Source organism: Drosophila willistoni, chromosome 3R (genome assembly GCF_018902025.1).
Source record: "Drosophila willistoni isolate 14030-0811.24 chromosome 3R, UCI_dwil_1.1, whole genome shotgun sequence".
Classification (NCBI taxonomy): domain Eukaryota; kingdom Metazoa; phylum Arthropoda; class Insecta; order Diptera; family Drosophilidae; genus Drosophila; species Drosophila willistoni.
The window spans coordinates 16,524,051-16,544,671 of NC_061086.1; the positions used below are offsets into that span (position 1 = coordinate 16,524,051).

Genomic DNA, 20,621 nt, shown 5'->3' on the forward strand with positions numbered 1-20,621 from the left:
TATTTTTTTTCTTTCACATTAATGCACACACAAACACACTGTCACACACACACACTCGCGTACACAATCTCCAAGAGAAAGATAGATAGATGGAGATGGGGAGAGAGAGAGCGGTGTATCGAGAGAGATAGAGAGAGCAATATGGGATGCAATTCGCGGCTGCTGCAACTGCAATTGCAATTGATTGAGTCTCTTTGACTGACACTGACTCTTGACACTGGCACAACGCACCTTTGATTTGTTGGTGACTCTGATGGCCAACTGCGTTTTAACGTTTTTCTTTTCTTTTCTTTATTTTTTTTTTTGTTGGTGTTTTGGCTGATTTCTTTTATATTTGTGTTTTGTTGAATTCAATAAATTTTCGGTTATGCACGACAAGCGCTTATCGGTCCGCACCCGAGAGTTGGCTATCAAAGACTGAAAGCAGCGAGTTACAGTTACTCGCAATACACCAACACACACCACACACACACACACTCTCTCTATTTCTTGCTCTCTCTCTCTTTCGCTCACTCTCTATGTTTCTGCTCGTTCTCTGTTATGTATCTGTGTATCTTTTGGGGTATTTTGTTGTTGTTTTTGTTGTTGTTGTTGTGTTATTGCATCTACCTGCTTGGAAAAAGCAAAACATTCAACACACAAACACATCTACACATGCATACATACATAAGTGGCGAGGGTGCGAGATTTTCCCTGCCAACAAGGAAAATGCATTTTCCATACACATACAGATAGAGATACATACACACATTAAAAATACCATTACACGAATGCAATGGCATGTTAACACTTCCATAAATTCTTGATTCTGTTAGAATTAACAACTAACTATGTAACTAACTAACTAAGCCTACCAAACTAACTAAGAGCGCAGATTTCCCATTCTATTCCAGAGTTAACCGCCCCCACCTCCTATCTAAATCTATGACGCCATCGACCAGTTCGCAGCATAACACTCTGCGTCGACATCGACGTCAACGACTAACCCCACAAAAATAAAACGAACAAAAAATACTACGCAGTTAACAAAAAAGGAAAAAAAATAGTCAAGCACTTGTCAACTAAGTCCCGCATACATATCTCTCTGCCTATTGGGTTTGCGTGTGTGTGTGTGTGTGTGTGTGTATCTCAATCTTCTTCTATATTTATGTATTATCAACAACAGAGTTGAGAGCAACAATGTTGCGAAAACAGCTGTTAAGAGTGAAAGAGAGAGCCATCATTGGATGGAGGTGGAGGAGGCTTGTCCAACAGTTGGATACCCTGTAATATAAAATGTAATACATTTACTCGATATTTATTGGAACATCATTGGTATTTGACACAACTCTAAACGAGCTTTCAGCTCTTTTTTATCGACAATACTCCAGAAAAATTGAGTGATTGCGTATACGCCTTGTGATCCACGTTAATCACAAGTAAAGGGGTTATCATTATAAAACTTTAGATCAAAAAAGTTCTTTATTTTGATTTCATTATATGCCTTTTAGTTTAAGCTTATATCTAATAAGGTCCTTTGAGTTAAATTGGCAGTGGAGAAGAATCACCTGTTGCATTAGAATCTTTTCAACAATGCTATAATGGATAAATAATTCTTACTTGCTTCAGATTGTTTTAATTTTTATTTATTTCGGTGTCTCAGAAAGAGTTTTGAAAGTATATATGCTCAAATGCCCAATGTATTGTGAGGTATTATAAAATATAAAATTGCCGGCCGGTTTGATAGCGTCACAATATTTAACAGTTAAAGAGAAGTGGTTGGGTGAGAGCCGTATGTAGGTGTCAGCTGTAGGCTCTCTGTTACTCAGCTGTTAGGCTCTTTGAAATTCATTCGATTTTGTTTACATCGCCAGTTGCTCTTCTTCTTCTACTATTTCTTGCTGCTGCTGCTGTTGTTGACGATGTTGTTGTTGATATTGTTGGGTATTCAACATTGTTGAGTGTTTTTGGGGTATCTTCTTCTTATTTTTTATGTTTTGAGTTTTTGGGGGCCGTTTTATGCTGTATGCTGGCTGTTATAGGCATTGTTGTTGCCTTTGGAATGACCTCTGTAGGCATACCATAGGAAACGACAACATCGATGTTGTTGGCGATGGAGAAGCCCTCCGGTATAGGGAGAAGCCCCAGAGAAAGAGACAAAACGAAATATTGGGCGTACATAGTTTCATCATTGAGTAACCCAAAAAAAAAAAAAAAAAAAGAAACTGCCATGGGCAACAGATTTGCGTAGTAATTTAACCTAATATTTTCTTTTGGGGTGGATTATAAACCTAGAAGCATTTTGCCGAAACGTCATTTGGGATTGTTCTTGTAGGAAAATTCACTGCGTATTTGATTTGGGGCAGGAGGGATTTGCAATTGATGATGTATGTAGGTATGTATCTACAAATACACACACACACACACACACACAGATACTGCCAAGCCAATTATCGAAACAGAATAGTAACGTGGGGGCAACATATCTATGTACATGTATGTATGTATGTATGTACATATATGTATCTGATAGATACAACCAAGGGCAAGAGCAACTACTACTTTAACTAACTGTGCTTGGAGAACGTCGACCAAGTGCAAAGATGAACTATCTCATAAATTCAATTAATCATTTCTCGAGTGAAAATTCCAAACAAACAGAATTCAACAGAGCGTTAACATTACAACAAATACGCAGTTACGAAAACAAAGATACAACTCTGCGCTGCTCTGCTCAAGTGAATGTTGAATGCAATCCGTGAGTTACGAAAACGAAACGCAAAAAGGCAAAACCATAACAAAGCATAAGCATTAGATGGAAGGAGATGGGGATACATACATACATACAAATGTATATGCTGAGAAACCAAACTAACACACACATACACTGGAAAATAGGTCAAACAGCTGAGAGGGCATGAGCTACTGCCAGCTCGCTCTTACATTAAAGAGAATCATTTCTACATTGTAATACGAGGGTGTGAGACATACAGAGAGCGTTAGAGAGAGCGAAAGAAAGAGAGAACATAAGCCACACAATTAGAACGGGAAACTCTGTTAACTGTTAACAGCGGCCTTAAAATTCGAATTCTCTCAAATTGGAATTGGAATTGGAATTTTTATCACAAAAAATACAAACCAAAAGGGAAAGAAAATTTTACCGTGCAGCAGCACCAGCAGCACCAGCAGCACCAGCAGCTGTTGCACTTGATATGACTGGGCTTATTTATTATACCCTGTAACCAAAGAAGGGAACTAAGAAGTAGAGCACAGATGCAGCCTTTAGGAGCAGGAAAAGTCCTGGACAAGGACATTTCGAACTAGGTTACGATGAAAGCTTTCCAACATCATTCGAATGCTCGTCACGTATCCTGAATGCAACGAAAGTGGAATAAATCACAGCCTACATGCAGCTAATATGTATTTATAATTATCAGTTTACGAAATTTTAGAGAAATCGCATAAATATTAGAAACGAGATTACTAGAGGCGATATGGGAAAGTATTCATAAAAAAATATATCTCTTATTAAACTGAATGTTTCGGATAAAGTGGATTTTATTCAGTATTTGTACGATTTTGTACTCTTACTAATTGTAAGACCTTAAAATATATTGAAAGGAGTTTAACATAAAGGATCCTCTACTTGGTATAGGGTAACTCGCAGTCAATGCCATAATTTGCATAAAAGATCTCTTGGTATTTGTTGGGTTTTTGTAAATTTTTATTGGAATTTTATGAAAATCAAACCGGATTTTCAGATTTCTTTTGTAAAACTGTAATGAGGCAACGAATTCTGTTTCATCGCTGCTGCTGCTGCTGAGGCTTTTATCCATCTCTTTCGGGTATAAGTACGCAAAGTATTTGGAAGGGCGCCGCCGCTTTTATTTTTATTATTTCGTCTCGTTTTTATTGTTCGGTTTTGTATGCATTTCCACCTTTTGGGGCATGAGTATGGGCATGTCTGTCCGTATAATGTAGTGTATTTGATTCGATTACCTTCGAAACCGGATTTTGAAAATATGTGTGTCATTGCGTTTCATTCAATTAGGTTTTTTGGCATACCCTCTAGCCATTTGTTACAGGGGTATATTAAATTTGGCAGCTTTTATGCATTTACAAGACAAAATGACTTTTAACTTGCTTTGTTCTAATCAATATAGTTTAGAAATCGACATAACCCATATCCATAATCCTCATAAACTTCATTTAAACTACAGGGTATAGAAGTCACAATCACAAACGAATAGATGGCATTTCTCTTTCTTTTGCGTTGTTTTTTTATGCATAGATCTAGGTCCAACAATGAATGGGCTTTGTTAAGACAAGAAAAAAAAACACCATGACAACAACAGCGCAATAAAGGCAAGTCGAACGAGTTAAGAGGCAGTGAAAGTGTAAGTGCAAGTTACCCCCAAAATCAGACAATCGGTCAAGAAAATTTTTAGGGCAATAGCAAACAACACCTGCACACAGAAACTTCTATTAATTAAAACTTGATTGTTTAATGAAATGAACAAAGGCGATGGAATTTTAACTAATTAGCTTTCAAAAACATTTTATGCCGCTAATTAAATTTTAAGGCATCTTGTATCAATTATAAATATAAATTAGCATGCATAAGTAGTATCTATCTACTAGGATTAATAATTTCTATATTCAAAATCATGTTCTCTATTAGCTTTTCCTGTTAACCTCTACTTCTAAATTTGTCTGGACCTGGAAAAGTTATTAAACAACCCTTTTGAGATTTTCTTCTCAATCCAAAATCGATTCTTTTCTATCAATAAGCACCAAAGATTGTCTGTCTCTTTTAGGAAATATCTACCTACATACAGAGGCGAGATACATGTTTTGATACTGTGACTTTGAGTGGCTGTAAAACCCACAAAAATGCATTAATCGATTCCAAATTTGTAACAAAAATCCACTAATAATATATAAAACGAAAAACAAAGATTTTTTTTCATTATCTCCTCCTTAGCTCGAATTATCCATAAAAAACTTGAAAATGTAAAACTTATAGATTAAGGAATTTTTTCAATATTTAGTCCAAAGGCCTTTGGCTGTAATCACACTTTTAATACACCAATTTTTTTATCAATCCGTGCGATAGAGTACTCCATTCCGCTTGGACTCGACTTCAAAGCTCGTCCATTGTCCTGGGAGGATTATCGTAGATTTTCGATCGGATTTAGATCTGGGCTTTGAGCCGGCCATTGCTTCTTCAGAAAACTTTGATTTTCGAGCCATTCCTTTACAATTTTGGCCGTGTATATGAGAAATATCACCGAAAGATTCAAATTTAAAGACTGTACCACATTATCAAACTTTCACACACATTTTTGTGGACTGAAAATGCAGCCTAAGCTGAAAAATCAAAAGAAAGGGAAAACAAAATACGTTTTTTTTCACCTGCACATATATACAAATATCTTTACATTAATCACCTGAATCATTTAAGCCCATCGAGGTAATCAACAGTATCTACTCACTCTACACTTGCACAAATTACACTTAAAACCAAAACATTTCAAATGCCCCAAATAATATACAAATGTTTCTCTAAGATGAATTTGGTGTGTATTGCTGATTATTAGGAAGTCAGCTTTTTTTTATAAAGTTAATTTGCTCCCACATATTAACTAGTATATTACTAAAACATTTTCCCAATTTATCCCCAAGAGAATTTTCACAAAACACAGAAAGGGAGAGCGAGAGGGAGAAGGAAAGATACTCTGAAACTGCTTAATAATTATAATTGCTGGCCTCATCCCAGTTGTCCAAGGCGCATGTCATGTTGGCAAATTTGTTACCATGGTCGTGGACGAACATGCCACCGAGACTGTGTTGAGATGTCCATCAAAAGTTGTCAGTTGCCAAACACAAACGCAAATCTCTGATGGAAGCCAACATATGGCGGGCAACTGCCCTCGGTTGAATGTTTTACCTTCTATGTATATTCTTTTTGTTCCTTTTTGGGGTTTGGCTATGATTTGACTCCATTTCCATATCCATGACATTTGAAGTTGCGTGCTGGAATCATTAGATTGTTTACCTGTTCTTTTGTTTGCTCTTTGCCAAAGTGGTAACGGTCATGGTGCTGGTGGTTGGTGGTTGGTGATGAAGTTGATGTAGAATTTATAATGAAAATCAAGTTACCAGCCAACCAGGGTCGTCTGATTGATGTGCACATGTCAACACAGCAACTGGACGTACAGAGTTTCTTAGGAGAGACTATAGCAGGAAATATAAATTGTAGACAAAGATGAGTGCAGATACAAGATAGATGTTGGCATTACAAGACTCACAATCAGTTGCAGCAGATACAAATTTATGTCATGTGCAGTTTGGACATGTGAATGACAAAAATAAAGTAAAATAAAAAAGAAAAACAACAGAAAAAACAAAAAAAAAAGAAGCCTGTCCAGAGTTTTGACAACCTGTTTTCGCTGCAACTCCCCAAACTGCTACATGGAGCTCCTCATAGCTCCACGACTCTCATGAGGTCAAGCAGCAGACAACGAGCACCTGACAGCTAAAAAAAAAAAGCAAACTTTCCTTGACTGGATGGGAAAACTTCTCTACTTTTGAGTTGAATTTTTGGCATGGCAAACTAATTTCACCGATCGTTGGTTGGATCGACAATTCAATTGCTGATCCCAAATCGATGTTGTATTAGGGGCGGCACCAACCAGATAGAGTTGCCTATGGAGATGGCGAGATGGTGGTGATGGTGGTGATGGCTGTGCGTGCTGTTGACATTGGGTCATAAATTTTCGTGGAAAACAGACAGGCATTTTCATTGTTTCTCTGTTGTTGTTGTTGTTGTTGTTGTTGCTGTGCTGCTGCTCAGATGTTAGATGATTGTATAGACAATACAAATATGGGCACTAAGCAAATAGCAATAGACAAATACGAATACGAACGCGATACGAAATAAGAATGGACATGGAAATGAAATTGGGAATAGGAATGGGAATAGAGAGAACTGGCTCCAGCTGTCAGAATCGAGCTATGTATATATGTATATGTATGTTATTTGTTGGTTTCTTTGTTTGTTTGTCTTCATTGGCAACCGAACTTTGAACAATTGTAATCATGTAAACAGGCATAAAGCTGAAACCCAGTTTTCTTTTTTGATTCTGCTACATTATAAACATCTACATATACATAAGTAGAACTTGAGGCACCCTTTTTCTTTTGGCAAAAATTAGTTAGTTTCAACGTCATGACATTGTTTGGCCATGACAACTTTCAATAAATGGCCCAAATGGGTCACACAGTAACTTCAAATGGAGCACAGCAAATATGTTGACCCACTTTTGCCCATTTTTTGGATAAAACGTGATGACATACATTCATATATGTACATACACATACACATATACAGAACATCTCCATCAAATCGTTTGATTGAGCTTTGAAATTTCAGTTTCCTTTTGATTGCAATCATTATAAAATTCATAGCACATTTATGTGCTGTCAGTTTGTCTATTTTGCCTTTTATTTTCGCTCTCTTTTCATTTTGTTCTCGTTTCATTATATTTTTGGGCCACCTACATCAAGGACAAAAAGGCAATCCAAGGGCGCCTTACTTGACCTAGTTTTTGTTGTTCGTTCATGTCAGGGCTGCTGGGACAAAGCAGCGACAAGAAACATATATTCTAGAACTGGGGCAGCATAAGCTCTGCAACAAGCTTTTATGTTTAAGGCGAAAGCTTCTCATTGTTACGGTTAGTCAATATTTACATATATTACAAGTAACAACCAACTAAATAAATGAATTCAAGAATGGACAGAGAGAGAGAGAGATAGTCAACATGGCATATGGTAAATTTTTTGTGTTTTTTTAAGTTTTTTTTTTATATTAAAAGATAATAAAATGTTAATTTTCAACAATAGACGTAATGAATTAGGTCTAACTTAATTAACTTCTTCCTCATGGTGCAGTAGACCCATAGGTCTATAGGTTTACATATTCATTTTTCATTGCGTGCATTTAGGGATGCATTTTATGCCGAAAAGATACCTCATTATTAGAGCTGTTTGCAACCATCTATGTTTTCGATGTTTTCAACGTCGATCGATGTTTCGTAGTTTGCGCGGTATTTTTAAAATCATTCAATGTTTTTAAACTCTTCGTTCATATGCAACGTTGGAATAATGAGATATAGCAACAATAGTTAAAGCGATGCTAAAATGCTAAACAAAGCAACTAAGAAAGATTTGGGTTTATTTTTTAATTATAAACTTATTTGGTAACTTTTTTTTATAACTAATTGAAATTAAAAGTAATAAAATCTTTTGAAGCTTTTATTTTTTAAATTATTGTCATAAAAAAAAAAAAACAAGAATTGGGGATAATTTTTAAGATTTTGGTTTATAAAAGTTTGTTTACGACACTAGATTTCAAAGAGCAACGTCTAACCGATATTAATTTTGCCTGCCGTGCTAAATAATCGTTCCGATTCCGTAGGACGACCCAGGCACACATAGGGTTGAACAACCCTAAAGATACATCCTATTTGTGACGTAAAAACCAAAACCCACGAGAAAAAGAAGCCAATCAACGATCATCAAACAACAGAGTTTTTCGCCTTCAATTGCATTGTAAGACAATGTGATATAAAACAGGAGTAGGACTGCTGATACTAGAATTGTTATGTCCCACGGAATATTTGGTTCGTTATACTCCTCATTAATTTGTCTTTGACAAGTTGGTACATTTGTGATTGATTGAAATTTGGAGGTACAATTTTCCGTGCACATCACCCCTTTTAGTTGTCCCTGAAATGCATAATTGAAAACTTATTTTTTATAGTATAAACGAATATATTATTGATACATACATTCCCAAGTCGCGCGTATATGAGGTTAATAAGTGTGTTGTTATTGCATTCGCATTTCAATGGGTTGCCCTCCGATTCAATATGATCTGCAATCTCACTTAGCAGAGAACGAAGGGATGTCAAATTGTTATAAGTAACATTAAAATCCTTTAAGGTAGTCGTCGTATTATTCGGCATAGCGGGCAATTCAGATATTTGATTGTGAGCAATGTTCAGTCGATCAAAACGGAGGGTAACTGTATCGGGAATCTTTGTAATGTTGTTGTAGGACACATTCAGATCAGTAAGATTGCTGAACCTTGAGGAGAACAGAACTGCCGGAATTTCCGTGAGATTGTTGTGTGAAATATCCAGACTATTCAACTCGTGTAGCTCCAAACAATCCCAATCCAAATTTTCGCCAATTCCAAGGCACTGTGCATGCAATCCGCCATTGGAGTTCAGGGATTTATAACAGCCGCAGTCCTTCCAAACAAAACTCCGTGATTTTAGTGGCATAACCAAACTTATCCCTATCAGCAATTGAAGACAAATTGAATCCATTGTCTTAAAAGAAAATAAAAACATTAATTTACAAAATTTTAATAAAGGAATGTACATTAAATTAGGTTTTCAGCGATAATATATGTAACTTTCAAGAGCGGTCGAGTAGTGCAATGAGTCATTGCATGAAATACTCCCAGACTCAAAATTGCAACAAAAATCAAGTAATAAGGAGTGCTTATAAAAATAGGAGCTTCTAGGCTAGCGATTCATCTGAAAGTGTCTTATGTTAGTTTCATAATTTGATTTCACTTACTAGTCTACAAATTTTCGCCATTTTAATTGAGTGGTGGGTGTTTTCCTAATTCGATTATAGCGATATGCGTATCCGCCTATCCGCCGTAGTCTATCGACTACTTGCTTGGCGATCGAAACGACGCTGGTTCTCTTCTAGCCTTCCAGCTGCTTGGCTCTCTTCCCACATTACGCTTTCATTCGGCAATAACCCGAAGGTTCTCTGGTCGGTGCATGGCTAGGCTAGCGTTTGTAGTCAAAAAATCTTACGTTTGTCCCATCTATGTGTTGTATGGTTAGTGCTTTTTACCTTGTTTTTGGATCCGCACCGTAAGGATGTCCCAACCACCTGATAGTCGTTTTGTTTTTCTGTGTAATAGGGATCTGATAAGAAAAACCATCCTTTGTTTTTTATACCGTGAAAGGTTGTTTTCCTTTGCCATTTCTTTGATCAATGATACAAAAATTTCTATTTGTAGGTGCATGTACTTCAATTATTAATCTGACTATCGGTGGGTTTTAAAAGTACATACATAGATGGAAAAGATAAGTGCTGATTGGTAGTCCCCGGACTAGGGCCTAGCCAGACAATGGCACTTCGGAGACAATTCGACTCGTGCTTGACAGAAAAAAATTATTAACGTTTTGAGTATAATAACTTGTTTATATTATACTAGAAAATATTGAAAATGAGGCCATTTTGAATAATTCCAACGCATTTTTTTCGAAATCCTGTCGTGATGGGGCACAGGGCCGTGATCAGCACCCCCAAATTACTATAAAAGACCTATTGAACTTGGAACACTTCTTCATGACCTCGAAAATGTCGGCCTGTGTAATTTTACATTACCTTTATGACCTAATTATAATGCATTCAAAATTTTTTCGAAACATTTTAATCTAATTATTTTAGCTAAACAGATTTTTTAGTGTAAAGCAAGAAAACGTTTAGTACTTCGTGTTTGTTGACACACACACATATGCAAAGTCTAATTTTTGATTGCGTGCGTGCCTCCCCTGGTTTAGATTCCTTGTTTCTTCCTCTGCTCGTGTGAAATAAGAGTATAAATATATACGTTGTAGTCTCTTTGCCACAATTCGACCTGTCCACTAAATAAATGATCACTAAAAAGGTATCTATCTCGGAGTAAACTTGATACAATTAGTAGATCTGGCTCAAGTAACATTTTTAGTGCCTAATTTTAGGCTTTGTTCGCAATACAATGACACAAATCGTTTTTTATAGCCCACGCTTGGACGGTTGAACCGTTTGAATAAAATGCAAACAAGAAACACAATCATAAGTATTCAGACTTGAGTGTTTTATACCCTCGAAATTAGGTACATATAATATTAGTAACAAGTTTGTAAAGCAATAGTAAAACTATATTCAAGTAAGTATATCAGGTGATGAGGTCTAAAATTGATCAATAGCAACCAATACTCTTTTTCTAGGCTTTATTCTTAAAAAGTTTCTTAATAAACCTTAATTCAAATAGTATTCAATAAGTACTTAGTAGTAAGTAAGTACTTCTACAATTTGTTTAATGTCTTTAAGAAAATAAAGAATAATTTATTCTAGAGACTAGGGAATTTAGTTAGAGTATGCAGTCTTCATTGTAATCCTGTGCTTGTGCTTCGAGTGCGATGCAAAGATTGAGATGGCAAATGTTTACAACTGTACAATCTACAGACACACATAGGAAGAACCCATATATACGTACATATGTGTGTAGCTGTGTGTGCATTATCAGAGTGAGTGTAAAAGACTGGGATTATCAGTGAACTCCGTGTCTTTCTTTTCAGTCTCACATCTAGCACTGGACCAGACTGAGCATTCGCCTCGCAAGTAAACAAAGTACTCTAAATTCGAAATTATTATCTGAATATGTTATAGTTATGTCGGAGGCATCGACATCGGGCTCTGGTTCTCATTCCGAAGACAGGTAGGTCATTGCTCTTCAGGGTAACAATTTTGTCTCATCATCTCATCATAATCACAGTAATGCGAATAGCTCTTTGAACGCTGTCCTAAAGTCCTGTGCCAAAATTCAATCACTGGAGAGCCTTGGACCGCCCATAGACTACGACTATAACGACGTCTATTTGGCTAGCGAGGCCAAGATGATTTCACCGAATCCGTACTCCTTCAGTGGGAATATATCAAATAGTAGCTATGCCAGCGATGATGCCTCGATCAGTATACTCGAGGATCATGGACGCATATCGCTGGCCTATGAGAATCTGAACAGTATTCCGCGTCGCCTGGCTGACAAGTTTGCAGGACAGACCAAATGTCTGGATCTCAGTCACAATGACTTTCGCAATTTGCAATTTCTATCATTTTTCGAAGATCTTCACACTTTGATACTGGATCGCAATGTCAATTTGGATCTAAATAGCTTACCCTATTTGCCTAGCCTTAATATTCTGTGGATTAATAACTGCGACATATCGAACATTACCGACTGGATACATCGAATAGAGCGACAGTGTCCCTCCTTGGAGCAATTGGCATGCATGGGCAATCCAGGCATTCGCAAAGTATTTGGCCATGAGAGCGGAGCCACCTATGCCGCCCGCGACTATATACTCCAAGTGCTGCCCAATCTCAAGTACTTGAATAGCGAATGTGTGGGCAGAGACATTGGGAGTGGTTCACAGAGCCGCAATACCGTGTCTTCGTCACAAGGCCAAATGATCGACTCTGCCAGCAACTCGGAGAAGCTTTCAACGGGCTGCAAATCTCTGACACCCACTCTAGGTTTTCGTCAACTCTTCCGTTTCAAGCAGCATAAAAAGACGCTTAGCAGCATCGGCAAGAGCTATGGCAATTGCTCCTCCACCAATTGATTCGCTTAAAAGTTGGACTGTTATTTTTAGACGCAATCGCCGCATTATCAGCGCTTCTGCCGATGCCCCAATGCTCGGTCAGCCCACTGCAGTCACTGATTGCACCTAAAAACCCACATATGTAAGTGTTATTAACACATAAACATATTCATATATACCATACATATATATACATTATTTAAAGGCAATGTACAAAATGATTACGCACTGCACTTCAAAGTGGACAATTCATGGAATTACAATAACATTTCTTGTTTAATTCTGAAGCCATTCATTACGTTAAACTATATTTTACTCAATTTTAATAAACTTTTTCTAATCATTACAAATAGTTTAATTTACATAAAAACTTGTATACGATATAATTACTTTTGACAATTGAAATTATGCAATTTGGTCCCATCGCACCCAGTTTGAAGAGTGAAAGAAAAGTAACCTGATTTAGTTATGGATTTTGCTAGATTTATTACAAGATCTCTCTTCGACATATCTCCTAATGTGATTGTGTCTGTGTGTGTGTGTGTGTGTGGTTTCTTTAGCAAAAAACAACTAATGCGCCGATGGCCAACACCAAAATTTAAAAACTTTAATAAACACTGAGACCTACTCAGTGCAATGATTTATCGTTGATGCAGTGTTTTGTTATTAATGTATGTTTACGTGTTTCTTAGTTGATTCTATGCATATTTGGAATTTGTTTACATTCTGTCAGATATTGCACCTGGGCTATTCGAATGATCTGGGGGTCAATTCGCCTTAATATCCAGGCTTCCAAAGGCATTGTCCAGTGTTGCAATAAGCTTATCATTGTGCTCAATTGGCGATAGTTTGACAGTATGAGCCGAAACCTGTTCTAGGGCCCATTGGGCCAGCTTTTGCGATTCTTTGCGTTTGGAGCTAACTGCCCTGGAGTTGGCCAAGAAACTACAGCTCAAGTAGAGTCCGTATAGAGCACGCAAATTTTGCGGATTCAATTTGAGAGCCTGCGAATAGTATGTGCGCGCTGTTTCAATATTCTCCACGCCGCCCTAAAAAAAAAAATATAAAATAGATTAATTTATATCATTTTTGGCCCGTTTAACGTTATTTAAATGATTATACCATGGTATAACGAATTTCGGCAAGTCGTTGATGAATCAAATGGCTATGCGGATTGTGCAACAATACTTCCTCCATGCAAAATGCAGCCTTTCCGTACTCAGCCTCAGCCAAATACAGACTGCACAGCTCGTGCCAAGCCTCTTGATCGGACATGAACCTGCGAAAGTGCATTAAAGTTAGACCAAGTCTTTTAACACATGATGACAAATTACTTTTTCAGGTATTCATTCAGTTCCTTAATGGCCTCCAATCGATTGCCGCACGCTTTTAGTATGGCTATTTTCCGCTTACGTGGTGCGGCATTGGTCTCGTCTTTGGCAATTATGGCATTCAGAACTTCCTCGGCATCCTCATATTGCTCCAGGGCCTCGTAGCGCATTGCTTTGAACTTCATCACACGCAGACTGCCGGGAAACTCAATACTCAGCTGTTTGGTGCACTGGGCCGCAATGTCGAATCGAGCCGTGTCGAGGGCCGCTATAATAACCTGCTCCAAAATTAGATGCCTCTCATTGCCAGTCTTGTGCAGTTTGTCCTCCAACACGGCAACCCACAGCTGGACAACATCCTCGCTGTGTCGCCCGTTCTCCTCACGCCATTTTCTGAACTGGTCTCTCACATCTAATTGGGGGCAGAGTCGAAAGTGATAGAAAACAGAAAATGTTTACTTAAAATTGAGTCAACTCATTTCACAATTGGGCAATTAAGGCACAACTAGACTTCGGATGGTTGATAAATTACCTGACCAACTCATATCTTCGTAGTTCAATGACATGTCTTCTAAATGAATTTTATTCCTATTTAATTAAAATTACAACTTCTAGGGATGGGCAGAAGCAAAGAACTATCGTTTCTGTTACGATATTTGACAGCTCAAATACTGGCAGCAAGGAACTTTCGCTCGAATACCGGGAGCATAAAAAGCGGGGGCGAAATAGTGGTTGTTTTTGTTTTGTAAATTATTATTTAAATAATTTACGTGGAAGTGCCACTAATTGAAAACCTCAGCTCGAAGTGACAGGAACAGGCACAATGAGCCCGCAGGAAAAGGAGAAGCGCACTTATCTCGGATTCGATCTCAGCACACAGAAGGTAGGATTAGGATTTGTTGGTGCGAGGGCGTTGGTGGTCTAAATAGTTTCCGATTAGAGATTAGCAGGAGGCGGATGTGAAAGTGTTATTGGAAAAGGTCATCAGCCTACATAAAAAAAAGAAACAACAATTCTAATCAGTTGACCAGCCAAAACCACAGAGGTGCCCCCAGACTGACTTGGGTCGTCTGCTTTTTGTTGCTTATCAGCAAATTGTTGGCAATTAACCGATGTCGATGCCGAATCCAATGGTTTGGAATTCAGTTATTGCCGCATTTAAGTATTGGCCCCCTTTGTTTAATCTAATCATAAACTACGTATTTATTGTGCTAGTCGGACGTGACGCAAGCATTGACACTGACTTGCCCTTTAATGTCCGCTGGTGGTGGTGAAGGTGTCGTTGTTTGATCGTTACTTTTAAGGTGTGTCCGCCCACGCGAAACTCAGCTATGTCATCGTCACACGCTCTTTCCAGCTGAAAGCCATCCTGCTAAACTCAAGCCTGGAGGTTGTCACATCGGCCGAGGTTAAATTTGACAGCGATTTGCCAGAATTTCGTACCACCGGAGGAGCTAATCCTGGTCCCAACAAATATGAGTAGGTTCTCTGTAACAAAAGTTTTCCCTAATTAAACTGTTAATCTCTGTGTCACAGATTCTTTGTGCAGCCTGTGATGTGGGTAAAGGCCATGGACATTGTCCTGGATCGTTTAGTAATGCAGGAAGCCGATCTGTCCACCGTGGCAGCAATAAGCGGCTCGGGGCAACAACATGGCTCCCTTTATTGGTCGAAGCACGGCATTACATCATTGGAGAATCTTGATCCTGACAAGTTTCTTCACATGCAAATCGATGACTCGGCATTCGTTGTAAATCGCACACCAATTTGGATGGACGCATCGACGGGTAAACAATGCTTTGAGATGGAAACTGCCATTGGTGGACATACGGAAATGGTTCAACTGACTGGCTCAAAATGCTATGCCCGCTTCACGGGACCACAAATACGCAAGATATATCAACAACGTACGCACGCCTACGAAGATGCCCAACGAATCTCTCTTGTCAGCAGCTTTCTGGCCTCAATTTTTTTGGGCAAGGTGGCCGCCATTGATTTTAGCGACGGTTCTGGCATGAATCTGCTGGATATCCGTCAGAAAACTTGGTCCAAAGCTTGCCTTAATGCTTGTGCCCCCGATTTGGATGATCGTTTGGGCGAACCAGTGAACAGCCTTGCCGTTCTAGGCGATGTATCTGACTATTTTGTACAGCGTTTCTCCTTTCCCACCACATGCAAAGTGGTGGCCTGCACTGGGGACAATCCATCGGCTCTTGCCGGTATGCTGGTGGACAAGAACTGGCTTAGTATCTCGCTCGGCACTAGCGATACCTTAATGATGAGTCTCGAAGATCCGCCCAATTTGGAAGAGGGTCACGTTTTATGCCATCCAACAGAGATAAACGAGTACATGGGGCTATTGTGGTAAGTGCTTCTCGCAAAATTCTGCACATTGATATAGCAACAGGTTTAATTTAGCTTCAGAAACGGCTCCCTTGTCCGAGAGGCTATGAACAAAACAGAAGCCAATGGCAATTGGGAGAAATTCAACGAATTACTTGAGTCAACGCCACGTGGAAATTTTGGCAATACGGCCGTGCACTTTAACGAAATGGAGATTATTCCCAAGGCTAAGGGTATTTTGCGTTGGAATAAAGACATTGTGCCCACCTCTCCAGATGCTGCCAAAGGCGTGATCAAGTGCGTAGGCAGTTCCCTTATTAATCCTGGCAAATTTTCTCATATTTCTTGCTCTACAGATTTAGTTCACCACAGATTGAGATTCGTGCCCTAATCGAGGGACAAATGCTTCATCATCGTTCCATTGCCGAAGATATGGGCTTTCATTTTGGCAGCGAAACGAAAATCCTGGCCACAGGAGGTGCTTCCGTTAATAAATCAATATTGCAAACAATTGCCGACGTTTTCAATGCCCCCGTCCACATTCAGGTGAATATCTTCGGCTTCTGCTCCAGCTAAATCTCGAACTAATTTGTTTTTTCCTATATTTCTCTTAGACCGATAGTGAGGCTGCCCTTTTGGGAGCTGCTTACCGAGCCAGTTATGCTCTGTACCTGCATGAACGTGATCCCTCGATAGAGATTGTCGGCTATCGTGACTATATATTAAGCCTGACACCCAATCATCTGCAGCTGGTCTGCGAACCGAACAAGGATAGCGAATCGATTTATGAGCCGCTTTTACAAAGATACCGTGACATGGCCCGCATCCTGGAAAATGAAAGTCAGAAGACCCACTGACAAACAACCCAACATTCCTGGCTTCGGCGACCCTAACATTCCCTACAACATTCCAATTAATCCTGACTCCGACCACGAATTTTTTTATATACCATTTGATAATACTTTAAGACCTAAGTGCAATTAACTAGATTCTACTGTGATTGACCCATTTATTACAAATTTATGCGAAACGATTCGTCAATAAACTGTCTACAGAACTAGTGTTCCAGTAAGAAATTATTTCTTGCGTCCTCCGCGCTCCTTGACCTGCAAATGCACAGTGGTCCCGCTCAGGAGATTATAGAACGCCATCGTGTTGCTATCTTTGAAGAACATGCCCTGCAGAAAGAATATACGAATATTAATAAGAAAATAAATGTGGCTGAAGCTGATTACCTCATAGAAAATTTTCTGTTTAGCCGGCGGCATGCCAGTTTCATCCTGCAATTTCGCCTTGAGCTGAGCAATTTGATCGGTGAGAGCTAATGTAATAGCAATCATCTGTCCATTCAGTTTCCATTCGGATTTGTCGGTATTGGGCACTTGCACTTGGATAGTCACAGGACTCTGTTAAGAGGAATGGATTAAAATGATGTTTTACACGGAAGAATGTGGAAGACGCACCTTGTGCAAAGATATAAATTCAGCTTCTGGCACCAAATTGTCTTCGCTTCTGATCTTTTTGGTCGGCGGCTCTTCCTCCATGGGTCTCAGATCTACTGGAGGAGCCGGTGAAATTTGTGGAGGCTGCATGTTCATGTATCCACCACCATAGGGGGCTTCTGCAAGGGAAATATAATAGAAATTTCTAACACATTCAAATGATTGAGAACGCTGTACTTACGCATCATGGGAGGGCGCATTTGCATCATCATAACCGGATTGCCCTGCGATTGCTGCTGCGGCGGATGATGATGACCTGGATGCTGATGAGGTGGATGTTGGTGCTGATGTTGATGCTGTGGAGGCGGTGGATGTTGATGTTGATGATGATGGTGTGACTGCTGATGATGCAAATGATGACCACCGCCGCCTCCTTGATGATGCTGACTCTGAGCATGCATATGTTGGGACTTTGAGGAGGAAGGTGGCTGCGGCGGCGCTGAAAGCGTGGCCTTGTTTCCCACTGGCTTGGGACCGATTTTTTCCTTCTCCTCATCGGGCAAAAGACCCTTGACCTTGTGGATTTGATGGATTTGGTCCTCGAGAGTGATGTTAGCGCGTGCCGCTCGAGTGGCTGCCTCTACACTGGATGTATGACCATCCCAGGTGACACGATCATCCTTTTTGGTCTCTTCCTCACCGAGTTTCTTGCCAATGACTGTCTCTTCGTCGCCCACACCGAAAATATCCGTACGTCGCTCGGCCAACTGCTTGAGACTGGCCTCGATTGCTGTGCCAGCGGCAAAGACATTATCCTGGTTGATCTTTTCGACAGTGTGTTTATCACGCTGTTCGACCCAACGTGGATCCAAAAGGCCAATACGCATATGCTCCGAAACCTTGGAGGCAGGGATCTTTTCTCCCGTAATGGGCGATATGAGATATTCGTCAGTAGTAATTGGCTGTGGAACCTTGGGTTGGGTGGCCTTTGGATCGTATTTCTTGACCACAACCTTGTCGTGTGTTGGCGGAAGCATGGGTGCTACGCTTGGCTGCAGCTTGCTTGTTGTTCCCGGTGATTCCTCATCGCTTGAGGCCTCGTCCATATCTTGGACTTGGGTATTATCGCGTTTAGCACTAACCGGCTGGCTATAGGAAGTGACATTCTTCATTTGAATGCCAACGCGATTCTCCATTTGAGATAACTTTAAGCCTGTATCCAAATGGGCAGCAGCCAAAATGGTGTCTTCTTCGTCATCCGACTCAATTTGCATTTCAATATCGCCGCCCTCCTCCTCGAGCAAACGCTCTTCCATAAGAACACGGGCTCCGACTTCATCGGGATTGGTCGGCGGCGGAAAGTTACCCGATTCAAAGGGCTGATAGTCCACAGTCTCCACAACCACAAAGTCATGCCAGTCGATCTGGGCATAAGCGACACGTTCACGCTCTATCTTCTCCTCTTCGCGTCTACGTTGAGCCTCCTGATGGCGCTGCCAATTTGCCCGATACTTTACCTGATCAAGCACCTGGTTCATGCTACTGCGACCTGGAGCGCTCTCTGTGCGCAATTTACCCAACAGATCTTTGGGCGGTATCAGTACTTTAGTATACTGCTCCAATAGCTTTGTAAAGTACTGGAAAAGCGAATGCTGCGGCCGAAGAAAATCAAATTGAAAATTGCGCTGCTCCCGACTCATAAGATTAGTGAGAAATTGGCGACCATTACGAGCTACAAACTGCGCAGTCAGTTTAACAATGTCCCTACAATGAAGATCTGTTTAGATTAGTGGTTTTAAATATACACCATTCTGGCTTACAGATCTAGAGCTGAAATCGATGGTGGATCAGCAATAAATTCAAACTCTGGCGGTGGTTCCTTGGGTACAAATTGCTGTTCCACGACTTGTTTCAACAGCTCCTGCTGTCGCTGCTGTGCCGCACTAGTCACGGCTAGCTGCTTTAGACCCGTAAGTGCAGTAATCCCAGCATCTACATAAGAAGATATTAGAGAACAATAACCAACATTGATATCGCGGTACTTGCCATTTCCTTCGCGAAACTCATTGACCTTATGCCGGTAGTAGGCATGGTAGGGATCGCCGCCATTCAAGAAATTAAACTTTGGATTTCCCAACTCATTTTGACGGATGCGGGCCTCGAATTCCGGTCCATTACGTGCCACGAAACTGGCGGTCTTATCAACGATATCTAATTTGAGTTACAATCAACACACTGAGTATATGGAAAACGCTTAAAGTGAAATGGTTATTATGTGCAAAAATGTGTTTTTTTCTTTTTCTATGGAAAAGGATGCTTCTAACTTCCGGCGGTGGATATATTATGCCAATAATTGGCCCCGACATGGACTTGGCTTGGTCATTTCCGAACTGCTCGTTGGCAACCTCTGCGTCAAGAGCGGTGGGCATCGTTTTTAGTAGCTGCCGGCAAAGGTTTTAATTAACAATTTCTGGATCCGAAATACCTCTGTTTTCTATTACCACTAAGACTCGCGTTTCCAAGTTACGCCGTTGACGTTAATTATATTTTTGTTTCGATTTTAAATTAAAAAAAAATTAATTACGAAAATGGCAACCACCCGCAAGAAAAAAACAACAAAACACGTTTGAGTTCGAATCGAACTCTGCAACTTGCGTGGCGCCACTGAGAAGACAAAATAGCGATGGCACTATTGGCGGTGGTGGTAGAATCCGTCAATGTCAGAAAATATCGGTGTATGGTTGATTTATGTCCGTTTAAAATTAAGAGTTTTTGGTTAAATTTAAAAAATAATACCCACTTTATTGACTTTTGACAATACCACAGTCCAACATTGTTGTTGGTGACTTTTATTTGATAAGGGGCTTTTGGAGGTACACCATAAAAGTGAAGCAACTTTTTTTTCACATTTTTAACAGATTATAGAATATCATGTTTAAGCAAAATAACTACTAAATAATAGTACTACTGAACAATTTGTTAGACGCAGGAGATTCCAATAATTCTTGGAACAAATTCTTCTAGTCCGTAAAGCATACTTTTGGCCTTTACTCGTTTTACCATAT

General features: G+C 39.7%; 5 protein-coding genes across 6 annotated transcripts; 2 read left to right on the forward strand and 3 right to left on the reverse strand.

The window, feature by feature from the left end:
- Nucleotides 1-8,327: 8,327 nt before the first annotated feature.
- Nucleotides 8,328-10,023, reverse strand: LOC111519432 (probable serine/threonine-protein kinase DDB_G0278509). Its single transcript, XM_023180373.2, has 4 exons — nucleotides 9,919-10,023; nucleotides 9,631-9,851; nucleotides 8,832-9,377; nucleotides 8,328-8,769 (listed from the first exon to the last, which is right to left on the reverse strand). Exons 2-4 carry the CDS (start codon nucleotides 9,649-9,651, stop codon nucleotides 8,491-8,493), a joined length of 846 nt encoding a protein of 281 aa, XP_023036141.1. The 5' UTR covers nucleotides 9,652-9,851; nucleotides 9,919-10,023; the 3' UTR covers nucleotides 8,328-8,490.
- Nucleotides 10,024-11,373: 1,350 nt separating this feature from the next.
- Nucleotides 11,374-12,790, forward strand: LOC6651561. The gene is made up of 3 exons (XM_002074146.4): nucleotides 11,374-11,554; nucleotides 11,612-12,582; nucleotides 12,646-12,790. The coding sequence occupies exons 1-2, from the start codon at nucleotides 11,508-11,510 to the stop codon at nucleotides 12,459-12,461; spliced, it is 897 nt and encodes a 298-aa protein (XP_002074182.3). The 5' UTR covers nucleotides 11,374-11,507; the 3' UTR covers nucleotides 12,462-12,582; nucleotides 12,646-12,790.
- Nucleotides 12,791-12,901: 111 nt separating this feature from the next.
- On the reverse strand, nucleotides 12,902-14,388 carry LOC6651272 (ER membrane protein complex subunit 2). The gene is made up of 4 exons (XM_002074147.4): nucleotides 14,304-14,388; nucleotides 13,775-14,183; nucleotides 13,563-13,719; nucleotides 12,902-13,489 (listed from the first exon to the last, which is right to left on the reverse strand). The coding sequence occupies exons 1-4, from the start codon at nucleotides 14,335-14,337 to the stop codon at nucleotides 13,208-13,210; spliced, it is 882 nt and encodes a 293-aa protein (XP_002074183.1). The 5' UTR covers nucleotides 14,338-14,388; the 3' UTR covers nucleotides 12,902-13,207.
- Nucleotides 14,389-14,516: 128 nt separating this feature from the next.
- LOC6651273 (xylulose kinase) lies at nucleotides 14,517-17,174 on the forward strand. The gene is made up of 6 exons (XM_002074148.4): nucleotides 14,517-14,654; nucleotides 15,129-15,250; nucleotides 15,308-16,135; nucleotides 16,190-16,411; nucleotides 16,471-16,660; nucleotides 16,729-17,174. Exons 1-6 carry the CDS (start codon nucleotides 14,595-14,597, stop codon nucleotides 16,969-16,971), a joined length of 1,665 nt encoding a protein of 554 aa, XP_002074184.1. The 5' UTR covers nucleotides 14,517-14,594; the 3' UTR covers nucleotides 16,972-17,174.
- Nucleotides 17,107-20,164, reverse strand: LOC6651274 (splicing factor 3A subunit 1). Of its 2 annotated transcripts, XM_002074149.4 has the most exons (8): nucleotides 20,058-20,164; nucleotides 19,874-19,997; nucleotides 19,603-19,767; nucleotides 19,377-19,548; nucleotides 17,798-19,320; nucleotides 17,578-17,735; nucleotides 17,350-17,520; nucleotides 17,107-17,292 (listed from the first exon to the last, which is right to left on the reverse strand). In XM_002074149.4, the coding sequence occupies exons 2-8, from the start codon at nucleotides 19,983-19,985 to the stop codon at nucleotides 17,191-17,193; spliced, it is 2,403 nt and encodes an 800-aa protein (XP_002074185.2). In that variant the 5' UTR covers nucleotides 19,986-19,997; nucleotides 20,058-20,164; the 3' UTR covers nucleotides 17,107-17,190. The 2 variants fall into 2 exon arrangements, with proteins under 2 accessions (XP_002074185.2, XP_023036600.1); XM_023180832.2 differs by having other exon boundaries at nucleotides 19,377-19,767; nucleotides 20,058-20,130.
- Between the last annotated feature and the right edge of the window lie 457 nt (nucleotides 20,165-20,621).